Below are 14562 nucleotides of genomic sequence, written 5' to 3'. Positions count from 1 at the left end.
AGTCTTTTCATTGCTGCTATTTTAATGTCTTCAGATTGAGAGAATTATTCCCTAGATAATTTTAACCAGAAGTAGATTTCAGATAAATTTTCTTCTGGTAGTCAGAAGAAAAATAATACAGTATGTCCCAACAGAGTGCATTCAGAGTCTCTTGCACTCCAACTTTGCACCTGCTTTATTATATTGTGACTGTCAAAGGAAAGATTTCATTAAAAGTTAATTTTAATCTAATGAATAATAATGAATACTGCTTAGACATTGCCTGCCAAAGTTGACTGTCTAAGGAATCTTGTAGTGATTGCTATGGCAAGGAAGCTAAAGCCATAAATACATCAATATATTTTAATTAATTATTATTGACAATAAGAAAAGATATTAGAATTTTATTTAACTGCTACTGACATTCTCCTAGAGCTAAGCATGCAGATTAGGATGATGACTCTTGGATGCTGCAATTACATTACAGTCTCTCCTAATTTCTCAGTTGACATTATACTACAGACTATGATGATTATTAGTATTCATGCAATGCCACAGTTGTGCATGGCTCTTTACAGACAGTTTAGAACTCCAATTCCTTGGATAGGAATTGGTAATAATCTAATTAGTCATAATACAGCGGATCAGTGACATGCTGCCAAAATATCAAGTGGTTTGTTAAAAAAATTTCCACCTCAGTTAGCAAACATATCACATTCCTCTGCAAGCATGCATGCAAGATAAAGCCCCAACAACAAAAAATAAACACACAAATAAAAATACTTTTAATTCCATTGTTTTTTTGCACCTTCCTTTGAAGCATCTGGTACTCTGTCACTGTCAGAGATTGAATACTGAGTGAACACTTGTCCAACCTGGTATGTCAATTGCGTATTTTCCTGTAACAACTTTACATGCTCCACTCCTATTCACTTAGGACATACATGGGGAGATTAATTTTTTTTAGAAGCGGTGTTGCACTTGATAAAAAAAGCCAGTGAGATTATAAAATTAAGCACATTTAAATGCTTTACTGGATTGCAGTGAGTGCTCAGAACCTTGCAAGATCAGTTACTGAGCCTAACAACACTGTCAATTAGAATAAGCTGTAACGGTACTTTCTGGGATGTGGACACTGAACATTGGCAACTTAATTCAGACAACAAAACTCATTTCACAGAAGCCAAACTGCCACAGCATATGGACTTTCAACCACTGTTCTGATAAGGGCAGGATTTGACTATTGCTCCTCACCTTTTTGACAGGGTTACTGACCTAGTGGATATAGGGGAAACAGTGGAAGAGATCTTGATTTTAATAAGGTTTTTGTCACAGTCCCACATGACATTCTTATAAATCAACTAGAGAAATGCTGCCTAGACAAAATTACTATAAGGTGGGTGCACAATTGGTTGACAGACCATACCCAGAGTAGTTAATTATCAATGGTTCACTTTCAAACTGGGATGGTGCATCTAATAGGGATCCACAGGAGTCAATCCTGGGTCTGGTACTATTAAATATTTTCACTGATGACTTGGATAAAATGCTTATCAAATTTCAAAATTTGCAGAGGACACCAAACTGGGAAGAACTGCAAGCACTTTGGAGTACAGGATTAGAATTCAAAACTTTGACAAATTGGAGAATTGGTCTGAAATCAACAATATGAATTCAATAAAGACAAGTGCAAAGTAACATACTTAGGAAGAAAAAAACAAATGCACAGCTACAAGATGGGCAATAACTGGCTAGGCAGTACTACTGCTGAAAAGTATCTTGGGGTTAGAGAGGATCACAAATTGCACGAATCAACAACATGATGTAGTTCCAAAAAAAAAAAAAAAGTCTAATATTCTGGGATGTATTAACAAGAATGTTGTAAGTAAGACATGGGAGGTAATTATTCCATTCCACTTGGCACTGGTGAGGCCTCAGATGGAGTACTGTGTCCAATCCTGCATACCAGACTTGAGGAAAGATGTGAACAATTGGAGATTGTCCAGAGGAGAGCAACAACAATGTTTAAAAGGTTTAAAAACCTGACCTATGAGGAAAGGTTAAAAAACTGGGCATATTTAGACTTGAGAAAAGTGGTGAGACTTGATAACAGCCTTCAAAATATGTTAAGGGCTGTTATAAAGAGAATGGTGATCAACCATACTCCATGTCCACTGAAAGTAGGGCAAGTAGTAATGGCTTAATCTGCAACAAGAGAGATTTAGGTAAGCTATTAGGACAAAACTTTCTAACACTAAGAGTAATTAAGCTTTGGAATAGCCCTCCAAAGGGAGGCTGTACAATCCCTGCCTTTGGAAGTTTTAAAGGACAGGTTGGACAAAACACCTGTTGGAGATGGACTAGGTTTACTTGGTCCTGCCTTGTCACAGGGAGCTGGACATGACTTCGAGGACCTGTCCAGCCCTAAATTTCTGTGATTCTAGTACTCCTTTTAATTTAACCCCTTTCATATAGGGTAGTTATAAATTACATTAAGCAACAAAAAAGTGGTAAATTGGAGCATATTCCTGTGTTTATGAGTGGGAGGGAGGAGCACTTCAAGGAATACCACTGACATTTTTCCTCCATTTGTGGTATAAAGCCAAATAACAAGGGTTATCATACTATTAGATCTCATTGTGATCTGAAGGCCAGAATAAATGAGACAGACTAAGACCACAAGTAGAGTCAGTGTTACTAACATATTAGTAGGCTTAGAACTTATTTGGATTCCTTTGTGCCCAATATAACCTTGAGGTTCTTGATACTGGGTGAGAACTGACCTTCCAACAACAATGATTTTGGAACAGTTCAAGTAAAGCATCTTTTTTTCTCTCTCTCTTTTTTTTTTTTTTTAAAAACATGACTCCTAGTCTATTTAATTACGACTTCAAGAGCGGTTTAAAAAAAGAACAGAATAAATCATTTTCACTTATAGCTAGCATGATAAAGATGCAACTACTATATAAGGGCTAGTAAAACCTTTTTTTCTTTTCACCTACCTATTCTGCCAGTCAAGGTATTATTTCTAGTTGGCCAAAAAATCTCAACTTGAAATCTCATGTCCTGATGAGATAGTGCAGTGAAATGTGAGCAAACATCAGAAAGCTAGCATCTGCAAATACTCTAATGGAAAAATGCCTCACTGGAAAAACGAGTGAAAGATTTACATTTACTTTGAGCACCATACCTGTACGCATAGCATCTTTCTGAATACTTTCATAGTTATGCCAGTCCTTTCTTTTCAAGCCATCTGTCCAGGTATAGAGTTGTCCATCTCCCAGGCCCAGTGGAAATGTCTGTAGAAAAGGAAGGGAATGATTTTTATTATTAAAGCATAGAGGCATTTATGATCTAATACAGGAATTGAGGCATCCTTTTAACTGAAAGTTAATATAAAATTGGTTTCTAACAAGTTTAATTTTGTACCAGGTATTGTACAACAATACAACTGTAAAGGAGATTAAATATTTTGTAGCACTGCTTTTTGAGTCTGCCATTCTTGTCTGCAAGGTATTTGGCTAATACAAGGCACATATTGAACTCCACATGCAGTAAATCAAGTCTAGCTGGACCTGAAAATTCAGCAAGAAAGCTACACCATTTCTTTCTCGACTAAATGACTAACAGCCACACAACAACAGTAAAACTGTACCACTTCTTCAGCCTTGTATTTCTCACTCCCATGGATTTTTCATAGCAAGAGGGTAAAGGGAAGGAAGATGATTCACTGAAAGTGAGCAGTTTACAAAACACCCAGGACACACAAAACACCTCCCAACCCCGTAAACTCAAGAGCTGTCCAGCAATTTTTTAAACTAATCATTGCTCACAACGGGAGATTTAAGTGCTCAGCACACCTCCATAGGGCTCTTAAACGCAAACTATTGGTACACACAAAGGACCACATTCTTGGGTCTATTCCAGCCCTTTCACTTTGCTCCACTAATACAAAAGGCCTGTAAATCCAGTAGATGTGGCCCTGGTATGGTGGGAACCAGAGGAGGGCAAGAGGTACTGCTGGCATATTGGCCTTACATATTCCAGCCCTCAGTTTGTTGGGAGAGAATATTTCTATGCTATGGCTATTCTTAAATGTCAGGCCAGTTCCTTGGAATCATAGGAAGCTAGGTGTATTATAAATTAGAACAATTTAGGGCCACTGTAATTTATGTTGGAGGTCAGTTGGCCAGCCTCAGAATTGTGAAGCTTCAAAAAGGTGGCATAAAGCCTCCTTTACTTTTACTCCCACTTCACTGCCTCAGGTCCCTGCCCAAGCACAGTTAATCGACCCCACTTTCGGGGCCAATACATTTAAAGTAGTGAATGCTATAACCTTTCAAGTTATAGTCATAAGATATAGTTATGAGTTAAGTCGTCACCACAGGACACAATTGTGCCATCGGTTTACAAACATGCTATTCCTATTGATTTCAGAGAGTCTCACAGTTAAAGGGCAGAATTTGTCTCAGAATATACACTGGTTAGCAGCACATTTCCACTGTGTTTAATCACATGAACACCAAACTTTGATCCCTTTTTTCAGTTTCGAATATTATTTCGCCCACATAGTAAAACATTTTTTGTTTTAAAGGATGAAACAGCAACATAAGAGAGCACAGTAAACTGACAGGAAATGCTTCCAAAATCTTCAGATAAAGATTTGAGTACCCCCTACTAGGCCTGACTTGTAACTGACACACACAGTGCAGGTCTACACTATGGGACTAAGTTGACTTAAGTTATACAACTCCAGCTACGGGAATAATGCAGCTGGAGTCAACATACTTTAGGTCGACTTATTGCAGTGTTTACACCATGCTGGGTTGACGGGTTATGCTTCTCATTCCGGGGGAGTACTAGAGTTGATGGAAGAGTGATCGGCAGTTGATTTAGCGGGTCTTCACTAGACTCACTAAATCGACCCCCAGTGGATTGATCGCCACGCATCAATCCCTTGGTAAGTAGAGACAAACCCTCAGAGACAGGTCTCATCTGGAATAGGTAGATCGTGCATGACAATTTCCATGGTGACTATATAAAATCTAGTCTTAAGATTACTGTCCTGCATCTTAACCCCTGGACCATACTGCCCTGTCCAATATGCTATCTCCTACCCATTGAACCATAACATACTCCCCATCCTTTCTTCCTTGGATAATGGAGCTGGAATTTCTATATGGCCCTTTCCACATCCAGTTAGAAGCCAAGTTTCCACCTTACCCCCTGCCCTTAGATTACTGGGGTCCTTAGGCTCAGCCATACCCCTCTGCCTGAGGGAACAGAATGGTTAACAGTTTTCATGCTCTCTGCCTAAACACAGTCAGAGAAAACAGAACACCAGTCAGCACATTTCCTCATGATGTGGAAACTAGCCCAAGCAATGTTCCCTGCCACTTTGTCAAGGCTCTCTTGCAGGTCATAAGTGTGGAAGCAGTAAAGATAAATGGTGCCAACATGTGCTAGCCAATTTTGAGCCCTGCTTCTACAGTATATTTCACCTGCCTCCAACAGTAAAAGACTTTTTTGTCTCGGACTCTTTTTGGAAAAGGCTCTCAAAAATGAAATGGTAAAGTATCATTAAATAAAAGTAGTAGATAGCAAATAAAATCCGAATCTGACAGGCTGTATGGCACTGAAAAGGTAATTTCAAATGCCACTGGAGATTTTTTTTCGAACCCTTAATTTAAGAAAACTTGCTCTGAAATTATGTAGACATGGAAATACAAGCGAAGTGGAATATTATACATTTTTACTGCTATCTACCCGATATGAAAACTGCCACTTAAATTGAAGGTAAAAAGTGGGTCTGTTCTGTTAATTGCAGCTTCAAGCCAAAAAGTTATGCAAAATGGAAAGCATATTCATATTTATGCATCTTACAAATGTTTTCAAGTGTGCATCAATGGAAACAAAGATCTGCTTGAAAGGCAACCCTAGGGAAGCAACATTTGATAAGCATTCCACTGAACAGTGCAACAATTCCAACATCTTATATTGTGCTAAAAATGGTTATAAATCTCATATGCTTAAAGTATATGAACTAAATAAACACAGGACTCAGTCCTATTCCATTAATGATGTAGACACTTAGTGTTACTGGCAGCCCCAAAATGGGTGATACTCAATGGTTTTGCAGTACAAGACTAAAGCATATCCAGCTTATTACATGTAACAGGAGGGTGGAAGGAAAAAAAAGTAGGACAGCTGCATGCATTAGCTCAGTGATGGTGGATTGCTTGGTTTTTATGTCAGAAATGTGCATAAACATTTTGGCAACCAGATTTAAATCCATCAGTCATTCTTATTTGATTTTACTTGATTGTTTGACATACTGTATTTTCTGATGACAGGAAACTAATACTCAAATTCATTGAGTATCAAGTATCTCTAATTACTGCAGTAGTTTCAAATGTCCTAAGAGTACCTATTAATAGATTGAAAACGGAGTTGAGGAGGGAAAGGAAAATCTCTTTCACAGAAGTAATTCATCATGTTTTATCCACCTTTCTATCATGATGATTTTAAATTCTAACATGACCTAATATAGGTCATTGCTTAATTCTTACAGTATGGGCAAGTAACTTACAAACCTATCACTGGAAATGCAATCCAGTCTGTATTACTGAGGTCAGAAAAGAAGTCATTCCATTATCTTTTAATTAAAAATGCATATTCTTAGAAACAACAAAGCTAGAGGAAGTGTTTAAACTGTTTTTAGCAAAAACAAAGCCCAAGATGTTTATTTAGAATCCATACCTTCCACGTCTCTGTTCTCTACTATTAAAGAGAATTGTGAAATTCATTGCAGATCTCCCTTCTATCGAAACCATTTGCTCCTTCACATAAGATTCACATTGCAACTGATTTTTGATGAATGCCAGGAGCAATTTGATACTTACTTTAGTATTTTCACCAAAATAATAGATTCTAGTGTTCTGGTAAGAGACAGTTTCTACTTGTTAACATAATACAGAGAAAATTGGTTAACAACTGAGAAAACTACTGAACACAGTTATTGCTTGATAAACTGTCACTTCTGTAGGTGAAAATGTTCCTACTCAAGCACTGAGCTCACTGATATGCATTCTAATAATTCCATGTGATTGATTCAGTTTACAGTCCGTATGGGTGTTGAACTAAGAATTTAAAAGTTCATTTTCAAAAGAAAATGGTGTCCATGCTGTACATTACCCTAACAAAATTAAGTACAACTCTGCTTTGAGACCATACCTTCCTGTGAAACCCTGCATCTGGGGTCATTCTGGCTCATTGAATAAAATTTAAATAAGATCACACCACATTGAGAGCATTGAGTGTTGCAGCCTACAGCTAGTTTGCTGGGGTCTCCAACTTGCATTTAGGCACACTCTTGTTAATTATTTGCATTTACTTTACTTGATAGCATTTACAATTCTAATGTACTATGGATCTTTCTTACAACCACAACATAGTTTAATAAAAGTGGCAAAGAGTCCTGTGGCACCTTATAGACTAACAGGCTTATTGGAGCATAAGCTTTCGTGGGTGAACACCCACTTCGTCAGATTCATGTAGTGGAAATTTCCAGAGGCAGGTATAAATATGCAAGCAAGAATCAGGCTAGGGATAATGAGGTTAGTTCAATCAGGAAGGATGAGGCCCTCTTCTAGCAGTTGAGGTGTGAAGACCAAGGAAGGAGAAACTGCTTTTGTAGTTGGCTAGCCATTCACAGTCTCTGTTTTATCCTGAGCTGATGGTGTCAAATTTGCAAATGAACTGAAGCTCAGCAGTTTCTCGTTGAAGTCTGGTCCTGAAGTTTTTTTGCTGCAGGAGGCTACCTTTAAATCTGCTATTGTGCGTCCAGGGAGGTTGAAGTGTTCTCCTACAGGTTTTTGTATATTGCCATTCCTAATATCTGATTTGTGTCCATTTATCCTTTTATGTAGGGACTGTCGGGCTTTGGCACACTCACTGAAGGACTGTCCAGATATGCGGACTCTCTACTCAGACCCTATGCCACCAGCACTCCCAGCTATCACCGTGACACGACTGATTTTCTGAGAAAACTACAATGCATTGGTGATTTTCCAGAAAACACCATCCTAGCCATCATGGATGTAGAGGCTCTCTATACAAACATCCCACACACAGATGAAATACAAACTGTCAGAAACAGTATCCCTAATGATGCCACAGCACAACTGATTGCTGAGCTCTGTGACTTTATCCTCATGCACAATTATTTCAAATTTGGTGACAATACATATCCAGACCAGTGGCACTGCTATGGGCACCCGCATGGCCCCACAATATGCCAACATTTTTATGGTTGACCTGGAACAACACTTCCTCAGCTCTTGTCCACTCATGCCCCTTCTCTACCTATGCTACACTGATGACATCATCATCATCTGGACCCATGGGAAGGAAATCCTGGAAGAATTCCACCACGATTTCAACAGCTTCCACCCCACCATCAACCTCAGCCTGGACCAATCTACATGGGAAGTCCACTTCCTAGACACCATGGTGCAAATAAGTGACGGTCACATTAACACCACCCTATACCAAAAACCCACCAACCGCTATGCCTACCTTCATGCCTCCAGCTTCCATCCCGGACACACCACATGATCCATTGTCTACAGCCAAGCACTCGGGTACAACCGCATTTGCTCCAACCCTTCAGACAGAGACCAACACGTACAAGATCTTCACCATGCATTCTCAAAACTATGTTACCCCCATGAGAAAATAAGGAAACAGATCCATAGAGCCAGATGAGTACCCAGAAGCCTCCTGCTGTGACACAAGCCCAAGAAAGAAACCAACAGAATTCTACTGGCCATCATAGAATATCAGGGTTGGAAGGGACCTCAGGAGGTCATCTAGTCCAACCCCCTGCTCAAAAGCAGGACCCATACCCAATTAAATCATCCCAGCCAGATGATCACATACAGTCCTCAGCTAAAACCTCTCCAATGCATCATAAGTGATCTACAACCCATCCTGGACAATGATCCCTCACTTTCACAGGCCTTGGGAGGCAGGCCAGTCCTCACCCACAGACAACCCGCCAACCTGAAGCATATTCTCACCAGCAACTACACACCACACCATAGTAACTAACTCAGGAACCAATCCATGCAACAAACCTCAATGCCAACTCTGCCCACATATCTACACCAGCGACACCATCACAGACCTAACCGGATCAGCTACACCATCACCGGTTCATTCACCTGCACGTCCACCAATGTAATCTACGCCATCATGTGCCAGCAATGCCCCTCTGCTAAGTACGTAGGCCAAACTGGACAGTCCCTACGTAAAAGGATAAATGGACACAAATCAGATATTAGGAATGGCAATATACAAAAACCTGTAGGAGAACACTTCAACCTCCCTGGACACACAATAGCAGATTTAAAGGTAGCCATCCTGCAGCAAAAAAACTTCAGGGCCAGACTTCAAAGAGAAACTGCTGAGCTTCAGTTCATTTGCAAATTTGACACCATCAGCTCAGGATAAAACAGAGACTGTGAATGGTTAGCCAACTACAAAAGCAGTTTCTCCTTCCTTGGTCTTCACACCTCAACTGCTAGAAGAGGGCCTCATCCTCCCTGATTGAACTAACCTTGTTATCCCTAGCCTGATTCTTGCTTGCATATTTATACCTGCCTCTGGAAATTTCCACTACATGCATCTGACGAAGTGGGTGTTCACCCACGAAAGCTTATGCTCCAATACGTCTGTTAATCTATAAGGTGCCACAGGACTCTTTGCCACTTTTATAGATCCAGACTAACACGGTTATCCCTCTGATAGTTTAATAAATACATTCACTGACATTAATTTAGGAAAAGGGTAAATATAAATCCAAACACTATGTAACAAACAAGCTGGAGCTCCAGCTCATTAATCCAATGCATGAGTAAATACGGTGGTTAGCCTATAACCATCTGAAATCCTTTTTTGGAATTTTGTTAGGACTAGGTGACCCTTCAAAAATAACTAACAGGAAAGGAAAACAAAACAAACAAAACCTCACAATATATATACATAGCTGATGCTGTCAAAAGAATAATTGGAATCTGTGTGTATAGATCCCCCGCCTCCCTTATATCAAGTTAAATACAGTTAAGGGGGAAAAAAAAGATACCATGGTGATTTTTGAGGCTTTATCTTACATGCCTTCATTCATTCTAGAGGAGAATTAAATACAGTGATCTTGTGAGCCATTTCCTAACAGTTGCATTCAGACAGCGTAATACCTCTAATGAAACCTGTTGACGAGAAGCGGTTAGGGGATTAGATTCAATTAAATGTACATGTACACCTGTCTGCCCTCCCCTGCCCCCCACACACACACCACCACAGTGTTGCTTATGAACACAAAGCACGTTTTTTGCAATTTTGTACTATTTCAGAGCCAAAATTCTGTGGAAAAGAGTGAAGGAATTTTGCAGTAGGGCAGATTCTATGGCTATGGAAACTTGAGTTGAAGGACTGCAGACATCTCCAAGATTTCCCTTGTTAGCAACTGAGGAAAGCCTTTCCTTTTGTTGTTTCTATACTGCTTAACAAGTTTTTAAAACCATTTGAAAAAACTGTTTCCTGGACTTGGCTTCTTTTATTTTTATTTTTTTTAAAGAGGCCAGTCTGACAGGTTGGATCACAGAAACCCCCTTGGGGCTGCCAACTGATGTGCTAAGACTATTACTGCCCCTGCTTTTCCTGCCCTCCCAGCTTGGGACCTCGTGCCCTGCCTGGTTTGAGCCAGACCCACTAGCCTGCTGCAACCCAGACACAGGTCTGAACCACATCCCCTAACAGCTGTAGGCTTAAACTGAAAGTGGCTTAAGAAGTGTTCCTGTCTTGAACACTCAGATGCTCAACTCCCAATGAGGTCCAAACCCTAAATAAATCCACTTTACCCTGTATAACGCTTATACAGGGAAACTCAAATTGTTCGCCCTCTATAACACTGATAGAGAGCTATGCACAACTGTTTGCCCCCCCCCCCACCAGGTATTGATACATACTCTGGGTTAATTAATAAGTGATTTTATTAAATATAGAAAGTAGGATTTAAGTGGTTCCACGTAGTAACAGACAGAACAAAGTGAATTACCAAATAAAGTAAAATAAAATGTGCAAGTCTGAGTCTAATACAGTAAGAAAACTGAATACAGACAGAAAAGGAGTACTTGTGGCTGTTACTCTGAAACCTGAATACAGACAAAATCTCAACCTCAGTGGTGTTTCAGTAAGCTTTCTTTTACAGACTAGTCTCCTTCTTGTCTGGGTCCAGCAATCACTCACACCACCTATAGTTACTGTCCTTTGTTCCAGTTTCTTTTAGGTATCCTTGGGGGTGGAGAGGCTCTCTCTTGAGCCAGCTGAAGACAAAATGGAGGGGTCTCCCACGGGCTTAAATAAACTTTTTCTTGTGGGTGGAGATCACCTACTCTCTCCTATGCAAAGTCCAGCTCCAAGACAGAGAGTTTTGGAGTCACCTGGGCAAGTCACATGTCCATGCATGACTCAGTTTTTACAGGCAGCAGCCACTGTCTGCATGTTACCTTGAACGTCCTCATGTAGACGTCTTATGTGGATTGGAGCTTTCCAAGGTCCATTGTGCATTAAGTGCTTCTTGATTGGGCACTTAACTTACAAATTCCTTTCTAAAGAAGCTGACCAAATGTCTTACGAAGGCTATTTAAAATCAAACAACTATACAGCCAATATTCATAACTCCGAATACAACAATGACAGATGCATACAAATAGGATGAATATATTCAGTAGATCATAACCTTTACCTAGATATGTTACATGGTATATGTAGCATAAAACATATTCCAGTTATGTCATAAATACATTCAGAAGCATATTTCCATAAAACCTTATGGGGGCACCATCACATCCAGTTACACACAAATTAATGGAATATGATTTTAAGACTGATGAAAACTGACTTTTAACCTCATGTCAAGGAAAAATTCTAAAAGGTCAGTATTGCCCCAACAGCTCTTTAATGACTTTAAACAAAAATAAAAAATTCTATCCTACAAAAAAGAAACAAGGACAATTTGCTCAGGTTCATGTGGCAGATATAGTAGTTTCCTGAAATATTATTGGAAAACCTTAATGAATTAAGTTGAAGTATCCTTGAATTTCATTGTATTAAAAGCAAAAGTTATTATTATGGGTCTGGATGATCAAAAATCTGTACTGAAGAATCACAGAATTATAGGCCTTAAGGTCAGAAGGGACCATTACGGTGGTCTAGTCTGACCTCCTGCACAACTCAGGCCACAGAATCTCACCCACCCATTCCTGTAACAAATGCCTAACCTATGTCTGAGCTATTAAAGTCCTCAAATCATGGTTTAAAGACTTCAAGGTACATAGAATCCTCCAGCAAGTGACCCGTGCCCCACACTGCAGAGGAAGGCGAAACCCCCCTGGGCCTCTGCCAATCTGCCCTGGAGGAAAATTCCTTCCCAGCCCAAATATGGCGATCAGCTGAACCCTGAGCATGTGGGCAAGATTCACCAGCCAGATACCTAGGAAAGAATTCTCTGTAGTAACTCAGATCCCACCCCATCAAACATCCCATCACAGACCATTGGGCATATCTACTGCTAACATTCGAAGATCAATTAATTGCCAAAATTAGGCTATCCTATCATATCATCCCTTCCATAAACTTATCAAGCTTAGTCCTGAAGCCAGATATATCTTTTGCCCCCACTGCTTCCCTTGGAAGGCTGTTCCAGAACTTCACTCCTCTGATGGTTAGAAACCTTTGTCTAATTTCAAGTCTAAACTTCCTGATGGCCAGTTTATATCCATTTGTTCTTGTGTCCACATTGGTACTGAGCTTAAATAATTCTCCTCCCTCCATGGTATTTATCCCTCTGATATATTTATAGAGAGCAATCGTATCTCCCCTCAGCCTTCTTTTGGTTAGGCTCAACAAGCCAAGCTCTTTGAGTCTCCTTTCATAAGACAGGTTTTCCATTCCTTGGATCATCCTAGTAGCCTTTCTCTGTACCTGTTCCAGTTGAAATTCATCTCTCTTAAACATGGGAAACTGGAACTGCACACAGTATTCCAGATGAGGTCTCACCAGTGCCTTCTATAACAGTACTAACATCTCCTTATCTCTACTGGAAATTCCTCGCCTGATGCATCCCAAGACCACATTAGCTTTTTTCACTGCCATATCACATTGGCGGCTCATAGTCATCCTGTGATCAACCAGTACTCCAAGGTCCTTCTTCTCCTCTGTTACTTCCAAGTGATGTGTCCCCAGTTTATAACAAAAAATTCTTGTTATTAATCCGTAAATGCATGACCTTGCACTTTTTACTATTGAATTTCATCCTATTACTATTACTCCAGTTTACAAGATCATCCAGATCTTCCTGTATGATGTCCCGGTCCTTCTCTGTATTGGGAATACCTCCCAGCTTCGTGTCATCCACAAACTTTATTAGCACATTCCCACTTTTTGTGCCAAGGTCAGTAATAAATAGAATCTGGGAGGCAGTGACCATGAGTTGGTTGAGTTCAGGATCCTGACACAGGGAAGAAAGGTAAGCAGCAGGATACGGACCCTGGACTTCACGAAAGCAGACTTCAACTCCCTCAGGGAACGGATGGGTAGGATCCCCTGGGGGACTAACATGAAGGGGAAAGGAGTCCAGGAGAGCTGGCTGTATTTCAAGGAATCCCTGTTGAGGTTACAAGGACAAACCATCCCGATGAGTCGAAAGAATAGTAAATATGGCAGGCAACCAGCTTGGCTTAATGGTGAAATCCTAGCGGATCTTAAACATAAAAAAGAAGCTCACAAGAAGTGGAAGGTTGGACATATGACCAGGGAAGAGTATAAAAATATTGCTCGGGCATGTAGGAATGATATCAGGAGGGCCAAATCACACCTGGAGCTGCAGCTAGCAAGAGATGTCAAGAGTAACAAGAAGGGTTTCTTCAGGTATGTTGGCAACAAGAAGAAAGCCAAGGAAAGTGTGGGCCCCTTACTGAATGAGGGAGGCAACCTAGTGACAGAGGATGTGGAAAAAGCTAATGTGCTCAATGCTTTTTTTGCCTCTGTCTTCACTAACAAGGACAGCTCCCAGACTGCTGCGCTGGGCATCACAACATGGGGAGTAGATGGCCAGCCCTCTGTGGAGAAAGAGGTGGTTAGGGACTATTTAGAAAAGCTGGACGTGCACAAGTCCATGGGGCTGGACGAGTTGCATCCGAGAGTGCTAAAGGAATTGGCGGCTGTGATTGGAGAGCCATTGGCGATTATCTTTGAAAACTCGTGGCGAACGGGGGAAGACCCAGATGACTGGAAAAAGGCTAATGTAGTGCCAATCTTTAAAAAAGGGAAGGAGGAGGATCCTGGGAACTACAGGCCAGTCAGCCTCACCTCAGTCCCCGGAAAAATCATGGAGCAGGTCCTCAAGGAATCAATCCTGAAGCACTTACATGAGAGGAAAGTGATCAGGAACAGTCAGCATGGATTCACCAAGGGAAGGTCATGCCTGACTAATCTAATCGCCTTCTATGATAAGATTACTGG

The 14562-nt window shown here is 40.4% G+C and overlaps 1 protein-coding gene across 11 annotated transcripts in view; it reads right to left on the bottom strand.

Moving 5' to 3' along the window:
* GALNTL6 (polypeptide N-acetylgalactosaminyltransferase like 6) overlaps positions 1-14562 on the bottom strand; it is a 928998-nt gene that overhangs the window by 576744 nt on the left and 337692 nt on the right. For all 11 annotated transcript variants that reach the window (XM_048847720.2, XM_048847722.2, XM_048847725.2 and 8 more), the window contains one exon: positions 3170-3278. In XM_048847720.2, coding sequence (XP_048703677.2) covers positions 3170-3278 — 109 coding nt within the window. The remainder of the gene's footprint in view (positions 1-3169; positions 3279-14562) is intronic.

Source organism: Caretta caretta, chromosome 4 (genome assembly GCF_965140235.1).
Source record: "Caretta caretta isolate rCarCar2 chromosome 4, rCarCar1.hap1, whole genome shotgun sequence".
NCBI classification, from domain to species: domain Eukaryota; kingdom Metazoa; phylum Chordata; order Testudines; family Cheloniidae; genus Caretta; species Caretta caretta.
The sequence above is the reverse complement of the archived record's forward strand: the minus strand, read 5'-3'. Positions and strand labels throughout refer to the sequence as shown.